Raw genomic sequence first — 24,697 nt, forward strand, 5'->3', positions numbered from 1 at the left:
ATGTGGCTGTAGCGGGTCTTAGCTGCAGCACACAGGATCTTCAGTCTTCATGGCAGCATGCAGGGTCTTTGGTTGCTTTTGTGAACTCTTGGCTGCAGCATGCGGGATGTAGTGCTCTGACCAGGGATCAGATCTGGGCCTCCTGTATTGGGAGTGTGGTGTCTTAGCCACTGGACCACAGGGAATTCCCCCTCAGCCTGATTTTTTTTGTATAGCCAGTGAGCTAAAAATGGCTTTTAAATTTTGAAAAGATTATTAAAGCAAAACTGTGCAACAGAGAGCCATATGTGGCCCCCAGTTCCTAAAGTATTTATTCCCTGGCTCTTTACAGATAAAGTTTACTGGCCCCTAATGATTATAAGAAGAACAGCAGCGGTGAAGCTTTGATTTCATATTGGATGCTAGATACAGTTCAGAGTGCTTGGCGGGCGTTATCTCATTTAATTCTCAAAACAGTCCTGTGAGATGGATTATTCTCATTTGCAGAGGGAGAAATAGGCCCAGAGAGTTGAGTAGCTTGCCCAGGTTCGCACAGACAGTAAATGGCGAGCTGGTGTCTTGAACCAGGCGCTGGGTCTGCTCCAGACCCCGTGTTCTTCACGCCCTCTGCGGCAGCTCCCAGTCTGAGGACTGGTCTCTTCCACTTGCAGCACCGTATGGTGTTGCTGTACTTTTCAGGTAACCGTTTAATGTCACTATTTCTGGGAGGTGTGGTCATAGGGCAGTGCTCCCGAAATCGGAGGCCTGCACAGTGTTTTCCACAAAAAAAAGTCCACGTGCAAAGAAGATTCTTTGGTCAAGTGAGCATGAAGAAGCCTTGTTTAGCAGAATTTCTTTACTATAGCTATCTCGTAAGCAGTGATATATTCTCATACCAGTCTCAGCCAGGAGGAGGGATATTCCGTTTTTGTTTCTTATTTCCCAAATGGGTATGCATTCATTCATTCATTCCTATTGAAGAGACACAGTATGTTTCAGAACTACTGTTTTACAGAGAAAAAGTCAGCAAATGATGTCATAGAGGCATTGCTCAGCCCAGTATTTTCCCAGATGTGTCAGAACAATATAACGCAGACAGTCATTCGTCTTTACCATTAACATCCTTCTTATTGTCCTTGTTTTCCTGCTGCCGTGTCTCTTCCTTCCCTCCCCAATTTTTAGGGGATAGAGCAGAGGAAGTGTGGGATTTTTTCCATAAATGAAAGGAAATTAGATAATGAAACTCAAACCCTTTGATTTAAATTCTTTTTAGTACTTTTTAATCTTGAAAGTCCTGTTTGGTTTGTGGGATTACCTGTACATTTGATCAGCCCAGACTGATCAGTGATGTTGCCTGGAAGTATAAACAGACGGAGGCTCCTTGATTGATGATACTTATTCAGACCCTCAGCAGGTAGCATTTGTCTGCATGTCGAGTACTATTCATTTTGGCATAGCTTAATTTGCTAGTGTTGTCAACTGACATGTGTCAGGAGAAAAAGTGACCTTAGAGATGTTAAATACAGGCATCAGCCACAGAAACAATTTCATGAATACCTTTTAATTCATCAGCTCTTCACCCATCCCTCACCACCAGGATTCTGCAAATCTGACAGTTGAGACCAAAAATGCACTCTTACAAAACTGGTAGTTTCTGACCAGCATAAAATGATGCTTTGTGTTCTCTTAAAATCTTATAATTCTTCAATTATTTCAGAGTTATCCATATGGATATAAAATATTGTTATATAAAATAAACAAGACATCTCATTTTCTTTTCTTTTTAAAAATGTTTATTTGGCGGCATTGGGTCTGAGCTGCTGCACGTGGAATCCCGGCTGTTAGGCAGGGTCTTGTCCTTGGTGGAACACGGACTCTCTAGGTGTGGCGCTCAGGCTTAGCTGCTCTGCAGCATGTGGTATCTTAGTTCCCTGACCGGGGATCAAACCCATGTCCCCTGCATTGCATGGTAGATTCTTAATGACGGAGCCACCAGGGAAGCCCCTCCCATTTTCTTTTTGAATGGCGCTGCTCTGTGCCTTTTGAGCCATTAAAGAGCATCGTGTATTGCTTATATCATGCTGTTCATTCAGAAAGCGCAAGTAAACACGAGCATAAATTTATTCTGAATGTATATATGTATGTGTGACTTAGGCTGGGTCTATGAAATAGGCTGACAACAAGACAAATTAACAGGAGAAAAGGCATACAAATTAGTTAAGTTTTCATTTTGTGTGCGCAGGGGCATCACAGAAAGAAGTGAACCCCCAAAGGGCAGTGAGATTTTAGAGTTCATATAGCATGTTAACAGGGGGTGGAGAGGGGGCAAGGGGCAGATGTTTTTTAGGGAAGATAAATGGGTCCTGAGGAGGACAGACAGGAGGTGTGGCTGTCCTGGATGATTTGTTTGGGTGTGGTGTCCATTTTTCATCTTCTGAAAGAGAAGATTAGTGTTGCTTCTGGGGAGAGTGTTTATGACAGTCCAGTTCCGTTGGGAGGCTCTGCTTTTAGGCAGATAAGAAATTTCAGGAATTCAGCTCAAAATAATTCTTATGCTAAAATGGCATATTTTGAGGTATCATATCCTGATTCTCTCAACAGTATATTTATTGGAGTCGATGCCTGGAATGAGGTGTAGTTACTTAGCACAAGATTCTGTAGCTTTAATAGAACATTGTTACAGGATATCAGACTGTCATGGGGAGAGTCAGGCATGTGTGTGTCTGTGTGCGCTCAGTCATGTCCAGCTCTTTGTGACCCCATAGACTGTAGCCCATCAGGCTCCTCTGTCCATGGAGTTTTCCAGGAAAGAATACTGGAGTGGGTTGCCATTTCCTCCTCTAGGGGATCCTCCCGAGCCAAGGATTGAACCTGCATCTGCTTGGCAGGCGGATTCTTTACCGCAGCGCCACCTGGGAAGCTCCAGAGTTACACTTAAGTGATGAAAAAATGGTCTCTTAGGAATGATAGTGAACAGAAACCCATTTGGAATGGGAATTTGACACTTTAGCTTCTGGGTGATGACCAAGAATAGCACAGTGTCCCCTCCTTCCTTGTGACTATTTAGAGGTTCTTTTTGACCTAGTCTGGTCAAGATAATCAGCCAGGCTGACAGACTGTTTTGACTATCTGTGAGTACCTAAACTGATTTTGACTAGGAAAGTATAAATATTATCCAGGCCCATCCGTACAAAGAAGAGCAGATAGAAAGGTTTGTTTTGTGGAAGACTCAGACTATGTTAAGGGGGAAAAGGCTCTCGTTGTTCTTTTTTTCACCCCTTAACGTTCCCTTGGATTTGAAACTTTGATACGAAGTATTATTGACTTTCGAAGGGCTTTGAAATCATTAATGGGGTTTTCCATCTACTGATTTTTTTTTCCAAAACCCAAGTTGCTGTTTGGCCCCCTATTTCAGTAGTTTGCTATCGTGTGATTTGTAAAGGCTCCTTAATTTAACCTTTCATCCTGAGTTTTATCTACTGACTTTGTCTAGAATTGCCAGCGTAGCTCCTTTATTATGCGTGCAATTCTGTTCTGTCTCTATTACCTTTGAGGCAGCAGTTAAGGTGACTTTCTGTTTTCTTTACCTGATTTTTATTGTCGCCACTGCCATTGTCTGCCTGCTGGCCTGTCCCATGCCGTGAGGGAGTTTTCAGCACTGGCAGTGGTCTCTTGCCAGGGTAGCACTCAATACCTTTTACCTATACTTGTTTCTCTCCTTATTAGAACCAGGAGAAAATAGTTGACATGAAGAGAAAAATTGTTTTATTTTTTCCTTTTTAACATGATGTGGACATTGGTCTGTGGTATTGGTAGATCTGCTGTTTAATTTGAGAAGGCTTTAGCATCCCAGACAAGCATATTCAAAAGGTAAAATGTTGATTCTTTGGTCAAAGCTTGCCTAAATCACCAGCGTCTTCACTCTCCTGCTTTTACCCCTGTGCTGTGCTGTGCTGTGCTTAGTTGCTCAGTCCTGTCTGACTCTGCAACCCCGTGGACTGTAGTGTGCCAGGCTCCTCTGTCCATGGGCTTTTCCAGGCAAGAATACTGGAGTGGGTTGTCATCCTCTCCTCCAGGGGATCTTCCCAACCTAGTCATTGAACCCAGGTCTCCTACATTACAGGTGGATTCTTTACCATCTGAGCCACCAGGGAAGCCCTCCGAGCCACCAGGGAAGCTTTTACCTCTGGGGTCTTCTAATTCCTGAACCAGGCTCTGCCTCAGTCCTGGGTCGAATACTCCAGGGTCCAAGGCTTTAAGAACATGAGCATTGTTTGCCAGCCCTAGGGGCAGATTTCATAAATGGTGCCTGATGGTTTGCGTTGTAACAATTCCCAGGTGAGTCTGACACTGCTCGTCCCCGGACTACACCTTACGGAGCAAGTCTCAGATAACTTGTGAATTTAAGATGCCTCCACCATCTTCACTATAGCCTTCTCTTTGAAAGCAAACACTGTATGATTAGAAAGGATGCTCCTGCAGCTTACGTTCAGAGAAAATTGCATATAGCACATTTAGAGAGTGTCACAGGGTCTGCTGGTTTTTGCATTGACAATTTGCTACCTCGACTAAAAACCAGAAAGAATCACTGCAGATGGTGACTGCAGCCATGAAATTAAAAGACGCTTGCTCCTTGGAAGAAAAGCTTTGACAAATCTACACAGTGTATTAAAGGCAGGAATATCAGTTTAACGACAGAGTCCTTAGAGTCAAAGCCGTGGTTTTTCCGGTGGTCATGTAGGGATGTGAGAGCTGGACCGTAAAGAAGGCTGAGCACCGAAGAATGGATGCTTTCGAACTGTGGTGCTGGAGAAGACTCCTGAGAGTCCCTTGGACAGCAAGGAGATCCAACCAGTCAGTCCTAAAAGAAACCGACTCTGAATATTCATTGGAAGGACTGGTGCTGAAGTTGAAGCTCTAATACTTTGGCCACCTGATGCAAAGAACTGATTTATTGAAAAAGACTCTGATGCTGGGAAAAACTGAGGGTAAGAGGCGAAGAAGATAACACAGGATGTGATGGCCGGATGACATCACTGACTCAATAGACATGAGTTTGAACGAGCCCAGGGAGATAGTGAAGGACAGGGAAGGCTGGTCTGCTAGAGATTATGGAGTCACAAAGCATCGGACATGACTTACCACTGAACAACAAAAACAACAAGAATGCTTCTGGAACAAAATCTAGAAATAAGATTGTGTTGAAGGAAAACAACTCTACTTGAAGTGATGCTGACTGGAAGGACCAGTTATTTTAGGAGGACTACGTGCATAGAAAAAGCCTAGAAGCTCAGACAGCAAAGTGTTGTCAGCTCTCAGAATCAGTAATGGGATTTGGAGTAATCTTTACTTTTTGCTTTCTTGCTTTGCATTTTTCTACACAGAGCTTTTAAATATCATTCATAACCTTAAAAAATTGCCAAATGTTTTTAAAGGAGAAGAAGCAAGATGTGTGCTCTGTAAATTCACGCATCTTTTGGTTTAGGTCGGTTATGTCTGTGTCTCTATACATTGGGGGAGCTTTTCATTTGTTTTTTGGGTCTTTTTCCTCTGTAGAGAGTATTTTTTCATTAAATTTTTTGTTTTTTCTTTTATACAATTTTAAGGGTTACTTTCCATTTACAGTTATTCCAGAATAGCAGCTGTCCTCTCCATGTAGTGCATCCTGTCCTTGAACCTCTCACGCCTGCAGTCCACGCCGCCCGCTCGCCCAGCCCCCCACCTCTCCCCCTGCCCACTGGCGGTCACCAGTCTGGTCTCTGTGTCTCTGAGTTGGTTTCTTTTTTGGTTATTCTCCACATTTGGTTTTTAATGGGAAAGAGATTATTTTGTCTATGAGAGTCCTAGTGTTGAAGGGTGAGGCCCAGACGTTTGCTTGGAAAATGGACACTGTGGGGCCTGCATAACGAAGAGAAGTGTGAAAGTCCCAGAGGAGAGGGTGAGAGGGGGGAAGGTCCCAGGGTGCGCTCAGGGGCAGCTCCTGTTCCTCCCACATTCCCCTTCCCCAGGCATGCAGCACCGGCCCCCGAGAGTCTCTCAAAGGATCCTTCCTTAGAAGGCCTGAAATAAGTTTTAAGTTAATTTAGACAGAATTGGAAGAGTTGGAAAGTGAGAGAACAAGGGCCATTACAGCCTCCAAGGAGGTACAGAAGCTTGCACATCGTCGCTGAATGGATTCTGCGGGCTGGTTCTCCTGCATCCAGGCTGCGTGTGCCCACTCAGGACCGCCGACCCAAGGGAAGACACCCAGAGTAGAAGGAGCCCTGTGTGAGCTCAGTGCATGTCGGGGAATAATCCTTCTAGAAACATGCAGCCCAAGGCTTTAAAATACGTCTTGTGGGGTGTTACGTAGACTATTTACATATATGCTTATTTTCAGCCATTCAGAAAACCATATATAAATTGGCTTTTTTTTTTTTTTTTTGCTTCTGTTAATCTGGAAACATTCAAAGAAGTTGATATGCATTTATCTCATTTCTAACTTTACAACTAAATTCTAAGGTTCTACTGACACCTGCTGGCATTTCCTCTGTTTTATGTTTTAATAAGAACAAAACCAAAAAGCAAAACATTTAGCATATTTCCCACAGTCTCTTGGTCTTATTATGCCAAGGGTACATTAAGATAACAGACATAAGGGAAGGTTGATGGATCTTTTCACATCATGGAAGGAGATATGTGGACGAGCCCTGAGGACAAATTTCCCAGACACACGAAGGGCAGACAGCTGAGCTCTGATTGCCTCTGCCCTGCACTGGCCACTGTATGACCTTGGACAAGGCTGTGGACCTCACATTTAGTATCACAAAGAGGAGAAACTGAAGCTTCCTCCCTGTGCTTGAGGGGAACGGGGGCATTTCTGCCAAGTAAGGTGTGAGCCGCGTCACAGGTGCGATGACCTCAAAGGTCACTCGCAAGGACTGTTCCATCACAGTAAATAAGCAAATTTGTTACCACATTGTATTTTCAAAACATGGATGAATGCCACTGAAGCCTCCTCAAAGTCCAGTCTCTCTGTTTCTTTTTAGAAACAACTGAATCAGAATGATCTGAAAGAACCAATGAACAGTCTCAGAAATGGTCCACTGTTTTGCCCGCAGGAAACCATGGACTTTGTTTTGTGTTTTGGAACATGTAACAAGGCTTCGGTGCTTCCCAGTTCATGCCAACCAAATTATCTGTGCTTTTTCTGTCTTTTCTTGGGAAACTGTGGGCCTGCGGCTTGTTAGGCCAATCACAGGATACTTGATCATCCCCAGGGAGTTAGAGTCCCATATTTATCCTGACAGCGGAAGCAAGGTCTGATGAGGAAAATAATTGAGGCATTTCTTTAATGCTGCTATTTCATTTCTTCCTCCTCCCTCAGAATTCTGACTTCGTCATCATGCTTGCTGAGGCTTTCGATGCGATTTAGAGTCATCAGAATTTCCTTTCCTTTGTGAAAGGAAATTTTCCTCTTATCCCTCCCAAGTCCTCCTCCAGAAGTCTGTTAGGTTTGACTGGGGCTCAAAGAGCAAAGCACAAAAATTCTCCTATAGGCTCATATCCATTAGGGTGGCACCTCTCAAAACACAACAAAAGCAGAAAATAGCGAATTTGGTAAGGCTGTGGAGAAATTGGAACCCTTGTGCATTGTTAGGGAGACTGTAAAATTATGTAGCTGCTGTGAAAAGTAATACGGCAGCTTCTAAAAACGTAAAAGCAACATTACCATACAATCCAGCAATCCCACTTCTGGGTATATATCCAAAAGAATCAAAAGCAGAAACTTACAGTGACATTTGTACACGCATGTTCATAGCAGCAGGAGTCTTAGTGAGGACACAAGGATCCACTGATAGATGAACAGATACACCAAATGTGGTCTACACATGCGATGGAATACTATTCAGCCTTAAAAAGAAAGGACATTCTGACACCTGCTGTAACGCAGAGAAGCCTTGAGGAGGACATTAACCTAAGTGAAATAAGCCAGTCACTGAAATACTGCATGATTCCACTTAGATGAGGTACCTTAAGTACTTAAAGTCAGAAAGCAGAAAGGAGAATGGTGGTTGCCAGGGGTCGTGGGGGAGGGAAATGGGAAGTGGTTGTTTAATGGTTGTTTAAAAGGTTCTGTTTAACTGAACCAAATTTCAGTTCTGCAAGACGAAAAGTGTTCTAGAGATGGCTGGAGGCGTTGGTTGTGCAAAAATTTGACTTTTACTTAATACTACTAACTGATCACTTAAAAAAGGTTATGATGATAAATTTCACATTGTATGTATTATGTCACAGTTAAAATTAAAACCACACAGACATATAGAACTCAGTCATCACCTCTGACCCTTGCAAGTGACTTAATCCCTTGACCATGTTCAACCTGGTAATACTATGCAGTTCTATCCAGTGGAACCTTCGGTGATAACAGAAATGTTATTTGCACTGTCTGATATGGTGCACATATTGGGTTTTGAGTGTGATGAGTGCAGAAGATGCTGAATTTTATTTTTATTCAGCTGAAATTTAGTTAATTTTGTTATTCAGTTTAATTTAGCCACATGCAGCAAGTGGCTGCCATGTTGGACAGGGCAAGTAGACTGTACATCTACATGGCTATTTCAAAATACTTTCCCTTCTCAGCACAGAGCTATAGCAGTCAGACTCTGAACCTAAGAAGGTAAAGGCTGGCTTATATGCGGGCCCCAGTTCTGTTTGAGCCCCCAGTACTATGAATTTGCTACAGAGCCTTTTGCCAAGAGTGTGACTCTATTTTAGAAGCCTAGCATGGCGTCACTGGCATCTGTTATTGGGCCCACGAGCAGAGTTGGCCTTAATTCGCAGGCCAGCCTTTTCTAGTCAAATGCCCTTGGGAAACCTAAATTCCTTCACTGCCGCACACGGGCTTCTTCACTCGTCCTTGTAAATCCTTGGAGTGATATTGTAAACTAACGCTGAGGTCCAAGGCCTTCTACAGAAACTATGCAAGCACATCGCTTTCTTCCGGGTATCCTGGCAGTCAATGCCTGCTTTACTTTTTGAGGCTTTACTGGAAAACACAGACAGGTAAGAGAGGTAACAAATTCTTACACTGAAATAGAACCCCAAAATAAAATGGATGAACCCCTAATATATTCATCCTCTAAAACAAGAGTAATTAAACATGTCACCATGTATTGTATAGTGTTGCTTTAGAAATAGTAAAGATTGCTGGCAGCTGAAGGGACTTACGTTTCAGCAGGCTGCAAATAGAAGACGTAGCCAGTCAGCTAGTGGGCAGCATTCCTTCATGACAGCCCAGTGTTTGACGACACTGTGTGTGCCATATTTATCTTCATGGAATGAGTGAAAGCAGTTTATGGAAGCACAAAATGTGGGCGTTTGATGCGAATGGGCGTGTGGCAGGAAGGAGATAAAGAAAAGTTTATATTATTCTTCCACTAAATGGATATGGGCTGTCTAATAAGGTTTAGCTCCGGTGGATTTGCTCACCGGGAACACTTTCTCTTTCTTTTTCAGCAATGGGTCGAAGGCCTGAGATCCATCATTCACAACTTCAGGGCCAACAACGTCAGCCCGATGACGTGCCTCAAGAAGCAGTGAGTTTTGCTTGCATGAGCCTTTGTGCTTGGCGTCTGCCAAGCAAATGCAGACTAGGAGATGCAGGCTGCATATATGCACCAGGCAGCTTCCCCTCTGTGCTCCTGACTTTAGAGAAGTTGTTGGCCAGTACACACCGGTCCCCTTCCTGCCACCTGGCAGACATGTGTGATGCCCACAGCCAAACATCTATTTGAGGGGAATGGTTGGTGGCAGGAAGGTACTGGAACTCCACCTCCTCAGTGTCCCCTGGGTTGTGGGCCTGGGCTTTTGTGTCCCCAGGCTGCCGATAGTAGCTTTGTGTGCCTGGTGCCATAGCTAGGGTCTGGGTGCAACTCGAGCCTCTATGGCATGAAACTGACGGATGGGGAGTACAGCTCCATTCAGCAGAAGCACCCACCGCTCCGGAGGGAGAGGAGCACTGGCCCCAGGGACTGTTTCACCAGCAGTCAGGGATCCAAAGGTACTTTTGAACTTCAGAAGGCAGGCCTTCCTTACCCCAGCTCACTGTATCCAAAATTCAGAGAGGTTGTTCTTTATGGGTGACGTGACTCAAGTAGAAACCCTAGCCAAAGCCGCAGTCCACCTGTTTGAGAAGCAGTGATCCGGGGCCCAGGGCAGGCGGCGGGTGGTGCATGGAGAGCCGGCACAGAGCAGGCTGCACGCGTCTCTTAACCGGGCCCGGCCAGCACCCAGGGTGGGACTCCCCGGATTGTGGGTGATGGAAGGAGAGCTGTGCCCCCCGGGCCTTCCGTGTCTTGCTCTGGTCCCTTTGGCGGCACTCTGGGAGCATGGGCTCTGCTATAATCCCCGAGTTGGCTGCTTCGTTGACTGAGGACTTTGGGAAAGTTCTTACCTTGTGCCTCACTGTCCTCATCTGTGCGTGAAGGTGGTGACACCGCGTGTAAGAGTCCTCGCAGAGCAAATGAGGCCATGCAAAGCCGGTGCTTGGCCCCTCACTCCCTCTCACTCACAATTACTTATTTTGATTCTGATGCTCTCATTCCAGGGTTTCCCTGTTGTCTTAGAAGAGGGGAGTTGTTCAGTCATGGATTTTCCTGTTTTTGTGCAGCTGCTTCTCCTTTCCCTCTGCAGTTGCTCTGGCGTGGTTTCTTAAAAATAAAGAGCAACCCAGCAGATACTTTGAGGTCATGGAATCCCAAAGGGTCTCAGACTTCTGGCATGCCCTCTTCAGCCTAGGGGAGCCGATTCCTTGTGTCCAGATGCTAGATCTTAGCTGCCCTCATGGATGTCCCGCCCAGACTGCTTTCTGTCGCTGGTGTTCACCCATCCACCCGCTGCTGGAGGGTGAGGTCACTCAGGGCTCACGTCTGCCTGCTTCTGAATCACCCTGTGCCTACAGGGGATCACCAGTAGATCACCACCTCCCCGAGTATCCCAGGGGGCCGGCTCCAGGACCCCCGCCCATACCAAAATCCACAGTGTCCCTTAGGGTTGACCCTTCACGTCCCTGGTTGAGGAGGGCTGACCTCACACTCGCCCCTTCTTCAGAAAGAAAGCCCACGGCGGATGACAGGCTGAAACAGGATATCAGAGCCTGCCCTCTTGCCGCCAAGCCTGGCTCAGATCACACTGCAGAGGTCCCAGTGGCCTCGGGACAAAGCCTGGCTGAAAGCACAGCTTGGTATGACCATCCCTCCCTGTCTGCCCACTGCCTCACTCCTGTGGTCCTGAAACTAGCCCCTTAAAGGTAGCCATTTGTGCTTTGAGGAACAATGACTTAAGACAGAAGCTTTATCAAATCATCATGTTCTGCAGATTGTTAGATTATTTGCAAGAACAGTGAGAATGGAGTCAGTAGCAAAGAACAGCCCTGGCACCAAAGGATAAGTGTTCTGGGTCCGCCTGAGTCCTGAAAGCTTGGGAAAAGCACAGCATTTCTCACCATCAGTTTGAGTTGACGAACTTCTCTGACAGTGACAAGTTAAAGATCCAGATTCCTTTATGGAGATGGTGTCCACCCGTCCGTCAGTTGCATGAGGAGTAGGTCACAAAGGGCTTGCGCCTGCCTGCTTCTCCTTTTGCACTTCACTGCTCCCTGGGATGGCAGGGGGGTGAGAGCCAGGGGTGTCCCCACGGACTTCAGACACGCCTGGGTGCTGCCACCATGCCCTTGCCTTTCTTAACCCCTTAGTAGGTTATTAAAAAGCAGCGGTCAAGCACAAGAACAGTCACCAAACAAGTGCCTATAATTTGCTGTGTTTAATGCAAACCCCCAATTTCCTGATTCATCTAGGATTGCCGGGTGAAATATGGGACTCTCGGTGAAATTTGAATAAGTAACAAATAATGTTTTAGTATAAATACATCCTAAGCAATTTTTGGAACATACGTATAGTTTTTTTTAAAAGTATTTGTTATTTATCTGAAGTTCGAATTTAACTGAGAGTTATATTTTTATTAGCTAAATCTGACAAACAGTAAATTTATTTCATGGTGTGAAATTGTCTCTGGTTTTCTGAATAAATAGTCTTTGTTTGAGTGAACTTTCTTTTAAAGTTTTTAACCAGATGGAAGCTGTTCCTGCCAATAAACATTAAAACAGTTGTTACTGTTGTTTTCCAGCTGGATGAAATTGGCATTTATGACCAACACAAATGGGAAAATTCCAGTTAGGAGGTAAGTCGGTTATTCCCGAGTGCTCTGCACAGCCTGGGTCGGCCCTCATGAAACCAGTCCACAGAGAAAGCCCCCCACGAGGACTTGTTAATTGCTTTAGTTACAGGTATTTCTGGAATCTTAGTTTGAATCACATTATCACATGCTGTGTTTACTTTGTAAAAATCACTTATGGATGTAAAGTCGCATTTTTTCTCGGAATACATAGCAATAAGCCTGATAAAGAACTTCTGAAAAAGTAGGAGTGTTTTTTTTTTAATTTTCAGATAAGTGGGGTTTGGGGATTTAAGTAGCTTCCCTGGTGTCTCAGATGATGAAGAAGCTGCCTGCAGTGCAGGAGACCCAGACTCAATCCCTGGATTGGGGAAGATCCCCTGGAGAAGAAAATGGCAACTGACTCCAGTATTCTTACCTGGAAAATTCTGTGGACAGAGGAGCCTGGTGGGCTACAGTTCGCGGGGTCAAAAAAGAGAGGAACCCAACTGAGCGACCAACAATTTGACTTTCTTTCACCTTTCACCTACTTGCCCCAAACAACAATTGCTAAAATTAAAGAAGTTTCTTTTCTGTCCTGCACCTACAGTAGAGGGGTAGGGGTGTGTCTTAGGAGGTGCGGTGCCCTGGACGTTGCCGCCCATTCTGGGCTCCATCGGCCCTCTGTGCCCAGGGCCTGTGGGCGGCACTGAGTCTGGGTGTGTTGTCACTGCCACCGCACCCCCTTCAGGACTGGCGCTCCCCCTTCAGCCTGCCCAGAGTAGCAGTGGCAGGGGGAGGAGGCGGTACAGCCTGGTGGAGCCAGGAGTGAAGAGCCGATGAGCCGGAAATGGCCTCTGCGCCGTGCTTCAGCCTCAAGCCAACGGGCCTCGCCCTCCGAGGGCCCCACTCTGCTCCGCTGCTCCCAGCGTTAGGACTGCTCCTGGCCTGTGGGTCCATTGGAAGCCCATGCAGTGGGAGTGACGGGGGCCCTTCACCCAGCGCCCCAGGGTCTTTTTGGCTGGTGTTTGTGATAAGCACTCCACGGTAATTGCAAAAGCTGGGCTGTGCCCCGGGGTGTCTGCTGCCCATCTGAAGCCAGGAGTATATTTAGAGTCGTGAACCTGAACTCAGCATGAGCTCCCAGACCCCAACTCTCTCTTCAAGAATTCTCCAGGCTCGCATTCAAGTTGAGCTCTTGCCCAACACTTTAGCAAAGAAGCCAACCAGCAAATAGCCACAGGCAGAACCCAGGCCACCAGGTGGAGCCTGTCTCAGAATGGCTGTAACTGTCAGGATGAGGGGCCCAGGGTGCCCACTGCGTGGCGTTTGGGGGAGAGCCTTGGAGCATCTGCACACTGGCTCTTTCTGCCTCTCCTTTCCCGCCCTCTCTGCTAGCCTCGAAGCTTCCAATCTGCATTCCCCCGAGGGCGTCTCCCTCAGCATCCTTTCACATTTAATAGGACTGTCCTAGAGATCATCGTTTTCCTTAATTCTGTGGGTGATAGCAGTCATGAACTAAGGTATCCATGTGACACAGCTGAGGCGTCAGTGAGGAAGCACAGGGCGTACAGGCTGTAAAGAAGACCAGGCAGTAATCTCTTTAGTTCACCTTTTAGTGAGGGCTTCCAGAGTTATCAACTCCATGCATATGTTGTGGGCTTTACGAACCTATATGTAGGATTCTGTTTTTTATTTAATAACTTACAAGCAAGTCAATTTTGCATTTACTTTAGAAGTTTTTTAAAAAGCCCTGCCAGGGACTTCCCTGAGAGTCCAGTGGTTAAAGCTTCACACCTTTGAATTGCAAGGGCTGCAGGTTCAATCCCTGGTTAAGGAGGTAAGATCCCACATGCCTAGTGGCCAAAAAAACAAACAAAACATAAAACAGAGACAATATTGTTACAAATTCAATAATAACTTTTAAGAAATGGTCCACCTCAAAAAAAAATCTTAAAAACCCTTGATCAGTGTTTGTTGGCAAAGACACTTTATACTCATCCCTATCTTAAATGAAACCCTTTGCTCTAATTGAGAATAGCAGGGTAATGATTTTAATGTATCTCAGGATCCTACTGCTACTGCTGCTGCTAAGTCACTTCAGTCGTGTCCAACTCTGTGCGACCCCGTAGATGGCAGCCCACCAGGCTCCGCCGTCCCTGGGATCCTACAGCTATTGCCAAATATTTAGTGCATTATTTAAAAATAAGTATGGAAGTAATAGTGCTTCCCAGCTGGCGCAGTGGTAAAGAATCTACCTGCCAGTGCCAGAGGCACAAGAGAGGAGAGTTTGATCCCTGAGTCGGGAAGATCCCCTGGAAAAGGAAACGACAGCTGGCTCCACTCTTCTTGCCTGGAGAATCCCACGAGCAGAGGAGCCTGGATGGTTACAGTTCCTGGGGTCACAGAGAGACACATACACACTGAAGTAATAAGTCCAAACTTGGAACAAATAGCAGTGTGAAGACCAGCAATGTAAGTTGGGTCTGTTTTTATATACCTTGCTCTCCTGATTTTTCTTCTAAGAAAAGGTTCAGGAAATGGGCAAAGGAGAAACACAGAGATTGTGATCAGAGCACTCCTAACCAGCAATACTGGTGTCATTTGTACACATCCTATGAATCAAGCCTTTGTTCCACAAGCTTGGAATTCTGATCCAGCCTGTTCACAAACAAAATTATTGCCCGCCTCTTTTCGTAGCAATAGCCCGGATATTTTGTCATCCTCTTTACGGCTCTCTGACTTGAACTCTGGGGCGGCTGCCAGTATTAGCAGGTGTTTGACACAGGACATCTGTGGTCTGGGGGCAGTTTGACAGAGTTGAAGGAGAATTGATATCGAGCCAGTGAAAAGCGGATAAATCTTTGTGTGGATGAGCTGCCAAGGGCAAGGTGGAAATTGTTCTGAATGTTTTAATGGATACGAAGAGTAAACACGTTAGAATGCCGTTTCATCACTGTCACTCTGAAGATTTAAAATGGAAACTGTTAGTGTAGTGTGTGTGACGTTAGAGGAGATCTGGCTTCACAGCCCTTAGATCAGGTTGAGCGTGGCCCCTTTCGGCGGTTGTAACTGATGTTTAATGTCTCAGAAGAATTAAGGTACGGGGGGAAGACAGCTCTTTCTGCGCCGTGTCTCCTTTCTTTCTCTGTGCCTCTCTTCCGCCATCTGCCTTTCTCCCAAACCTGCACACTATGCTCAATGTACCTTCCCACCCAGACCAAAGCTTTGAAAGTCACTCTTCTTATGTATATTTTTCCTTTTAGAAGAAGTCCCAAAGGAGAGTGTGCGTTAAGAGGGCTGAGACCTCGAGAGTGGTCCCTACAGCCCAGTGCCCACATAATCCGTCCACATCCCGAAGGCCCGGCCTGCTGCAGTGAGGGTCTGGATCTGTGGGGCTTCCCTTCCTGCTCCTCCTTGACCGCACAGCTAGTGTTAACACCGCTGGATGGATTGTAGAGCCTTTGGGGGCAGAGGGAGACTCAGCTTCTAGTCATTGCTGTCTGTAAGGTCTCCTGGAACAGCGAATTTAATCGGATAGGACTGGGCAGCACTTGAGGGTATCAAGACGCTCACTGACACCGATTTGCGGTGAAGCACTGAGCTGTGCTCTGTGGGGCTGTGTATAAAGGGTTGCATGAATCACAGTCCTTTATACATACTCTGCCTGCCAAAGAAATGCCCTCTGATGCTATCTGAATGCTCCCAGCCTGTGATAAGTGTGTTTCTCTCAACCTGTGATAAGTGTGTTTCTCCTGGCTAAATACTGGATCTCTGGAAAATCAGAGAATTCACCTTTGCTCCACAACCCTCCTCACTCCCAAGCCAAATCCATTTAAGGCCCAAGAATAACTCTGCACGCTGCCTGGAGAGAAGGCAGCCCCCTCCTTGACCCCTTACCTTCAGGGGGATGGTCTCTTTCCCTTCCTTCTCTTGTTTTTTCTTGTCCCCTCCTGCAAAGATGGGCCTGAGAACAAGCCCTTATGGCCGTCACCCCTTGTCTTTATTTATCTGTTCATTTATGCACTTACACCTGCCATACAGCATGCGGGATCTTAGTTCCATAACCGGGCATCACACTCATGTCCCCTGAAGTGGAAACCTGGAGTCCTAACTTGGACAGCCAGGGAGTTCCCAGCTCTTGCCTTTATTATCTTCTCAACAGTCATGCCTCTGGGCTCTGACTTTGCCCTCACTGATGTCTTCGCACATGGATTTTCCTCCTTCGTGGCCCTGGACACCCTGTTTTGTCTGTCTCAGTTTCTCTGTCCCCCACAAATTCTTCACCTCCTACTCCTGAGAGATGTCCTTGTCCTGCTCTCTGCTTCATGTCATTTTCCCAAGCCCCGGCCAGCATTCTCTTCCTGCAGACTCTCCCCTCCCTGCCGCACCATCTCCCCAATACCGCGTTGTCTGCCGGGGATCAAGCTGAAGTGTCCTGCATGGACAGACAGACTCGTGACCACTGAACCACCTGGGCAGCCCTAACACATACATATTCTTTTTCAAAAATGACAAAATGAGCAGCTACTTTCCCCTACATTATAAAGGGCAGATAAAGTACTTCTTAATCCAATGTATGAAAATTGCATGAACTCTCGAGAAGTGGGAAAATGTGGGCATAGCGCCCTCTGCCCTGAAACTGGTTCAATACACATGTATGCTCCACCTTGTCTGCCGGTCTGGGAAAGAGAATTCCTAGGCCTCCCTATGTTTGGATACAGTTGTCTCAAACTCTCTTAAAAGTGCACTTCCTGAGGTAGACTGAGTATGAAACAGTGAAGTTTTGAATGAATGCGCAGCGGCTCACTGACCTGTAGCTGGTTCTTCTAGTCTCTCCTTGAGGCGGTCACTGCAGTGCAAGGGGCGCCTTCTCCCCCTGATCGAGGGGGACCGGTCAGTGCTCGCGATCGAGGGGGACCGGTCAGTGCTCGCCCATGGCTGGCCTCCACTTGCGCGAATGGCAGGGCGCAGGACAAGCTGAGGCGGGGAGGCTCCTGGGAAGGTGTTCCACAGCCACACCGCATGCAGAAGTCAGCTCTCTCTTCCCCCAGTGGCTGAACTTCTGATTCATGTCGTTATGGTGACCAACTACCTGAACTTCCACTCAGGCAGTGAATGAAGGCTCTTTGGGTGGTGCAGATACAGCTCAGAGTCAAGTGTGGATTCCAGGGTCTCAGTCCTCTCCTCAGCTGTGTTCATGCTGAGTGTTAGCAATGTTTTAGTCAGGAGTCTCTCTCCTACTCTGATCATCATCAGGAAATACACTCCTTAAGGTGTTATCCATTTTCCTAGCCTTGATGCACACCATAGTAGTTCAAAGGCACCACCATTATTCAAAAATACCACATCTCAGGGTAGTGCCAAGATTCTGCTGAAACACTGAATAATTGTTCCCCTGCCTCCCTTTTCCCTGATATCTGTCACTTTCTTAATGAAGTCCCCAATCCTTGAGGCAGCTGACATGTCAGAGTAGCGCATGGGTGCTTGGCTTGAAAAACAGAAAAAAACATACAAATGAAATATGTCTCATAATGCATGTCAGCTGCAGTGTGGGGCCAGAAAAGGATGACCCCAGGCATCGGCCGGGTCCTAAGGGGCCTCCTTCCTGTCCCCAAGTCACCATGAGCTTCTGTTCTAGAGCTGCTGGTTCATCTGCTGCATCCCTTTTTCCTAAGAAAGCAAATTGATAGGATCAAAATTTATTACTGTGGTTGTCCAGTGGTCTGGATCCTGGATGTGTATGTTCGCAAGTAGCCCGGGGGACTGTCTGTCTTAGAATCAAGTCACCTGACTGGCACAACCAGCTCTGGTCAGCAGAGGGCCATTGCAGGAGCCAGTCTGGGGAGTGAAAAATACCCAGAAATGAGAAATAATTTTATTTTCCTTTTTCTTTTCTTCTACCCCACTATCCTTAGTTTTACTTGGATCTTTCCATCAGAGAAAACAGAATTAATAGCAACTTTTTTTTTTTTTTCCTTTTCTACCCTAGTATTACTAGAACCTTTGCATCGGGGAAAACAGAAAAGGTGATCTTTCAAGCACTCAAGGAGCTAGGTCTTCCCAGTGGAAAGGTATTCATTAATTTAATAACGTTTTTCTAAAACCACTTTGTGTATTTTTGTCCTCATGTAATAAGTAAGATTATTTATATTAAACTGATTCAGTTAGATTCAGAATTAGGTTCAGTCACATATAGTACAGTTAATGTTTCCTTTATTCTCTTCCCTTCTCTGCTGCCTTCCTTTTGTTTTCTGGGCATTTTAACCTAAACATTATAGTATTCAAATAGCGTATTTCCAAATGTTCCTGTCAACTTTATTAAGAAAAGGAAATAACAGCAGGATGCTCTTTCACACAACTTATTGAAAGCTTGTTTTATAGAAGCCCATCAACATTAGCAGAACCATGCACAATGTCAGCATGAAAAATGGCTCATAAATTAAGTTCTTCAGGACAGCTGTGCGATATTTTATGAAGCACCTCTCCCCAAGCAAAACATTGGAGTTTGTGGCCCTTTGGATTTAAAATAGTTGCATTGAAATAAATTTTAAAAATAAAATAGTTGCAATGAATGTATTAACTGCAAGCAAGATTTAGGCTGTTACTGTCTTAACAAATCCTATTTGAAATATAAGGTTCAGTATGAAAAGTAAACTCTTGCAGAACTCCCTTTATGTTGCCTGTAAAAATTCACGAAATAAGCATAAGAAAATGCTGGGTTTGATTTAGTCAGCACCCTTGTGGCAAGTAGTTGCGTTGTTCCTTCAAGGAGAGGAGAAAGAAATATTTCTGTGTGTTTGTTCTATGGAGTATCTCCCAGAGCAAGCCCAGCTGTGGCCAGTGTTTGAACATCCAAACCATGGTAACTGGAAACCCTCCTTTACATGCGCCGCAGTCTAGTAGGTTGGCCCACGGTTGGATCTTCTGGCTCCTCTCAGGAAGTGTCAGAGATGAAAACCCTGGGATTGCAAGTAGTCATCACTCTGCTTCATGAACCTGTCGATTCTGTATATCCTCCAAAGAGAGAGGATGGTGCCTGATTTATGACAATGCTTCTGTTCTTTCCAGAATGATGAAATTGAGCCTGCCGCATTTACTTATGAAAAGTTCTATGAACTGACACAAAAGATTTGTCCTCGGACAGATATAGAGGATCTTTTCAAAAAAATGTAAGTTCCATTTATGAGAAAGTGTCACATCGAAGTTATCCTTGCTTTTTTAGACTTTAAAAACATTTTTTGTCCTAATATCTTCATATAATATGTTGACAGTATCTAGGAATGTCTAGTCAGGGTTACATTTTCACCCCTTAGTTTATTTGGTGTAAAAGTTCCCTCTGATTTTTTGAGAAACTTTTACAAAAGTTGGTTGCAGCACCTGGAACTTCCCCCCTCCTCTCCCTGCATTGGCTTTTACTAACTACCTACAACGTTAACCTGCTCCTTTAGGTATTAACCCGTTATGTGAACTAACTAGATTCGATTTGGAATGTTATTATGTTGTTCAAAAGTCCATTCATTCCAATTATTTCAAATGGATGACTTACATGTTGTTTTATAATAATGCCTTTGGATAATGCAAAAGAAGGATTGCAGACATTTTCTATAAGTTAGGGGGAGTGATTTCTTGCCTTTGCTGTTGTTGGGTGTTTTTTGTGTTTTGTTTTCTTTACAAACAGTTTCTGGCCATTTTAAGAGTTCGCCACTACTTCAGGTTTAGAAAAATAAGTTTAGAATTATCCACAAAAAATGTCAACATGTAAATCGTACCTCCTGTAGCATCATATACCAAAACTTACTTTTTCTAATAAATTTCTTTTCAGCAATGGAGACAAAACTGATTATTTAACGGTAGACCAATTAGTGAGCTTTCTAAATGAAGTAAGCTTTTTCATACATTAACTCCATCAGTCTGTGTGCAGTGGCTTGCTTCCTCCAGCATCCTCATTGCATGCCTGCATCCTGCACCCCCATTTGCTTTGCTTCTGACCTGCTGATCTTTCCATGATGGCTTTACCAGGTGCAAAAATCAGCTGCTGCCCCCGTGTGTCCATGCATTTCCTCATTGGCTTTGCACACTGCCTTTTTGTTGGTTTCTTGCTGTGATGTGTAGCTCTGGGTCTGTGTTATGTGTGTGAATTTGATAATATATTCACTTAATTAAATGTGTCTGTGTTTTGCAAGATTATATTTAAGGTACTTATCTTTTTTTTTTTTTTCTATTTACTTGTAAGAAATAGATAGAGAATGGATTGAGTTTACCACCCTATAGTTGGATTCGCCATCGCTAACTTTTTCTCATACTTTTGCATGGACTGGGAAAGCCTTATTTTTGTCTTTTAATGGATTGCATGTAAGAAAAATATGTAGGTTTAAACAGAATATTTTGACAATAAGCACAACACTGGAGTTCCTGGGTGAAAGCATAGTGCATATTAGGCCAATGGGATGACAGGTTAAATTTTTACTTTTTATTTTTGTAACAAGCTCAGAACTAATTTTAGAATGTGATTCACTCAACAACCAAAACTAGTTGACAAAACTTGCTTAAGCCCAAGATAAATATATTTCAGAACACATAAATGTTCCAATTTTTATGAAAACTAAAATTAACTTTTTTTCTCTACGTGTACAAGAAAGTGTTTTCAGTGAAACCCATTGAAGCTCTTGTTAATACAAAAAATGGAAATGCACTTTTTGTCTAACACATTAACTAGTAAGAAGACTTTAAATGAGGGATGGACAGTATATTTTTGTTCCAAAACAATTGATAGTAACCATTATACCATATAAAGACAAAACACTGAGACAGACAATATCATGCCAGGTAGAAGGTATTGCCTCATGAAAAAGTAGCAGGCAGACTGATTTGCCAGTTTGAAGACACACAGTACATCTTTGCTGAAGGGCTTCTCGTTTCTTTCCAATTCAGGGCCCAGTGGCTCCCAATTTGTAGGGTTGCACTTGAGAAGCTATGATACCCAGAGCCTGGAAGCATGGATGCAGGAGAGACAGGGCCCCCCATATATCAGCACAGATGCCTCTACTTTAAAGTAATCCTTTCAGTACACCACAGTATTTATTTTACTTTAAAACATTTCAGGTTTTTTCACTCCACTAGTTTTTGTTATATGGATACTGTGCTCGTAATCTTTACCCAGATATTATCCACATTCTTATGCCACTGTTGCTCAGAAGTTAAGCTGCTTTGCTCTGCCTCCTTAGCCCTTTCCCCATCTTCTGCTTCTTTTAAAAAATGTTTTATCTCTCTCTGCTTTACATGTACTTTGGGTCATTGGTCATCTTAAGTTTTGGTGAGAGGCAAAAATCTTGCTTTCTACTAAAGAGGGAAGATCTTTCCTGGGGAGACAACTACCACATCATCATTTACTGCTTCCTAGAGAAAGGCGACTTGCGCGCTCAGGATGAAGCTGGTACTCAGCCGCCTGTTAAACGTAGCAGAGACTCAGGATACACTGCATTTGCACTGTTCAAAAGAAGAACCGGTTCTGAAGCCTTCAGTGTACCTGCTGCATTCATGGGTCCTTATCTCATCCCCTTCCTTATATGGGAGACTTTTGTAGACCTGCCCAGTAACTACTCTTATAATTCTTATAAGTCATAACAAAAAAATTCATTTTAAAAGGGATGATCACATATACTTTCTGTCTCTGCCATCCAAATTCTTTCTTAAATACTTTTTCCTTGGTAGCTTTTATCCATCCATATTACACTGGCCAGTAGTATTCATTTGCTTACATTTGGCTTTTCATTAACAGTAAGGAGGCCCTTTCAATTTGGGGGTGGGGCTAATTGAATTGCTAGGATTCTGGATTTCTTTAGGTCACAGAAACTACAAGACTACAAGTCCAGGAAAGTAAAGCCTTTGTTTTTAATCAAAGTGTCTGCCCTGAATCTCTTCCTTTTCTATCCTAGTGATCAGCTGGAAGAACTAGACAGAAATCGGAATGTCTCCTTAAAGAAGGCTGTCAAACGTAGAGAGTGTTCTGCCAGCACCTTGCCCCCGTAGGACTTTTGAGGACTGTCCCTCTCATTGTTCCAAAGTCTAAAGCACCCCACGGGCAGAGCACCATTGAAACCCATAATGAAAGGAGACAGAATTCACTCTGGAAGGGAGTAGGCATTGGAATGTTAAGGGTCTCTGACTCCAAGAGCTTAGATCTAAACGTTTTCAAATGCCTTAGCCACATGGTCTCAGTAAGCTGGAATTTAACATTGTATTAGAAGCCCTGGATGCAATAGGAAAAGAAAAAATAAATGAGTCCCAGGAACACAAAAGAACAAGATCTTGTTCATTATTTGCAGACGATTGTGTAACCTGAACATCAAAAGCCATCAAAAACTCTTTGAATAGATCAGAGAGTTCAACAAGGTAACCAGAGAAATGATGAAGAAAGAAAAAAACCAACACACATCTGTGAGCATTAACCAGTTCTCCTAGAGAAGGAAGTGGCAACCCGCTCCAGCATTCTTGCCTTGAAAATTCCATGGACAGAGGAGCCTGGCAGGCTGCAGTCCATGGGGCTGCAGAGTCAGACACAACTGAGCAACTAACACTTACTTTAACATTTAACAGGGAAAAATGGGATTTATCATATATCAGCAAAAGCCATGTTTCCTCCCACTACCTTTCAGCTTGTGAGTCCCTTTACTCCTTATATGCAGTTTTCTGTTAGTGTGTTAATCTGTATCTGCAGGAATCTGGACAGAGAGGAGAGACTGTGGTCCATTTCCTGCCTGGTTGCTGTGTAGGGCTTTGTATACCACCTGCTCTCTGCCCATGCCATCACCACTCGCTGGCTTTTCACAGGGAATTTTGGATCTGCTCCTCATCTAATTCTCAGTGTCTCCATGTTCACTGCTCCCCAGACTGTGATCTGGGCACCAGCAGCTTCAGTATCTACAAGGATCTTGTCAGAAATGCAGAATCCCAGGTCCCACCCCAGACCTGCTGACCTGGAATCTGCACTGAACATTTTCTCCAGGTGGTTTGTCTGCCCACAAGAGTCTGTGAAGCACTGGATATCTCCTTGGTATCATTGCTGTCAGTGGGAGGAATGCGAGAGCAGCATGAACTTATACAATTGTTATTCTCCATGATGAAGGTAGCCACGGAAATCTACCCCTCGGATCTGAAATTTCGCCATGGCTGTGTTTCTTGGTCCCATCCAGTGGGCTGATGGAAATGTGTGTGTGTCTGTGTGTGCCAATGTGATGAGAATAGTGAAGTTGAGTCCAGAAGAGCTGGTGGGGACACTCACTATAAGCTAGCACCTGGTTGGCTGGGTACTGCCACCAGCTCAGTTCTCCATGTGTCAGGACTAATTAAAGCCTCTTGGCTGCAGGTAGTTGCACCTCTCTTTCCCCATTCCTAATGAGAAACGGAATTGATTTTAGTTTTACCTTCATCGTCCATGTCACTTCAGTTCAGTCACTCAGTCGTCTCCGACTCTTTGCAACCCCATGGACTGCAGCATGCCAGGCTTCCCTGTCCATCACCAAGTACTGGAGCTTGCTCAAACTCATGTCCATCGCATCAGTGATGCCATCAAACCATCTCATCCTCTGTCGTCCCCTTCTCCTCCTGCCTTCAATATTTCCCACCATCTGGGTCTTTTCCAGTGAGTCAGTTCTTCACATCAGGTGGCCAAAGTATTGGAGCTTCAGCTTCAGCATCAGTCCTTCCAATGAATATTCAGGACTGATCTCCTTTAAGATTAACTGGGTGGATCTCCTTGCAGTCCAAGGGACTCTCAAGAGTCTTCTCCAACAACACAGCTAAAAAGCATCAATTCTTTGGCACTCAGCTTCCTTTATAGTCCAACTCTCACATCCATACCTGACCACTGGATAAACCATAGCTTTGACTAGACAGACCTTTATTGCCAAAGTAATGTTTCTGCTTTTTAATATACTGTCTAGGTTGGTCATAGCTTTTCTTCAAAGGAGCAAGTGTCTTTTGATTTTAAGGCTGCAGTCACCATCTGCAGTGATTTTGGAGCCCACTGTTTCCACTGTTTCCCCATCTATTTCCCATGAAGTGATGGGACCAGATGCCATGATCTTAGTTTTCTGAATGTTGAGTTTTAAGTCAACTTTTTCCCTCTCCTCTTTCACTTTCATCAAGAGGTTCTTCAGCTCCTCTTTGCTTTCTGCCATAAAGGTGGTGTCATCTGCATATCTGAGGTTGTTAATATGTCTCCCCACAATCTTGATTCCAGCCTGTGCTTCCTCCAGCCCAGCGTTTCTCATGATGTACTCTGCATATAAGTTAAATAAGGAGGGTGACGATATACAGCCTTGAGGTACTGCTTTTCCATTTGGGACCAGTCTGTTGTTCCATGTCCGGTTCTAACTGTTGCTTCCTGATCTACATCCAGATTTCTCAGGAGGCAGGTTAGGTGGTCTGGTATTCCCCATCTCTTTCAGAATTTTCCAGTTTGTGATCCACACAGTCAAAGGCTTTGGCGTGACTTCTTACAGATAATGCCTGAGGGCCTGCA

General features: G+C 44.7%; 1 protein-coding gene across 6 annotated transcripts in view; it reads left to right on the forward strand.

The window, feature by feature from the left end:
* Positions 1-24,697, forward strand: part of PLCB4 (phospholipase C beta 4) — a 477,139-nt gene that overhangs the window by 333,127 nt on the left and 119,315 nt on the right. For all 6 annotated transcript variants that reach the window (XM_069546386.1, XM_069546390.1, XM_069546388.1 and 3 more), the window contains 5 exons: positions 9,478-9,557; positions 12,145-12,198; positions 18,164-18,245; positions 19,243-19,343; positions 19,997-20,054. In XM_069546386.1, the coding sequence (XP_069402487.1) occupies positions 9,478-9,557; positions 12,145-12,198; positions 18,164-18,245; positions 19,243-19,343; positions 19,997-20,054 (375 nt within the window). The remainder of the gene's footprint in view (positions 1-9,477; positions 9,558-12,144; positions 12,199-18,163; positions 18,246-19,242; positions 19,344-19,996; positions 20,055-24,697) is intronic.

Source organism: Ovis canadensis, chromosome 13 (assembly GCF_042477335.2).
Source record: "Ovis canadensis isolate MfBH-ARS-UI-01 breed Bighorn chromosome 13, ARS-UI_OviCan_v2, whole genome shotgun sequence".
Lineage (NCBI taxonomy): Eukaryota > Metazoa > Chordata > Mammalia > Artiodactyla > Bovidae > Ovis > Ovis canadensis.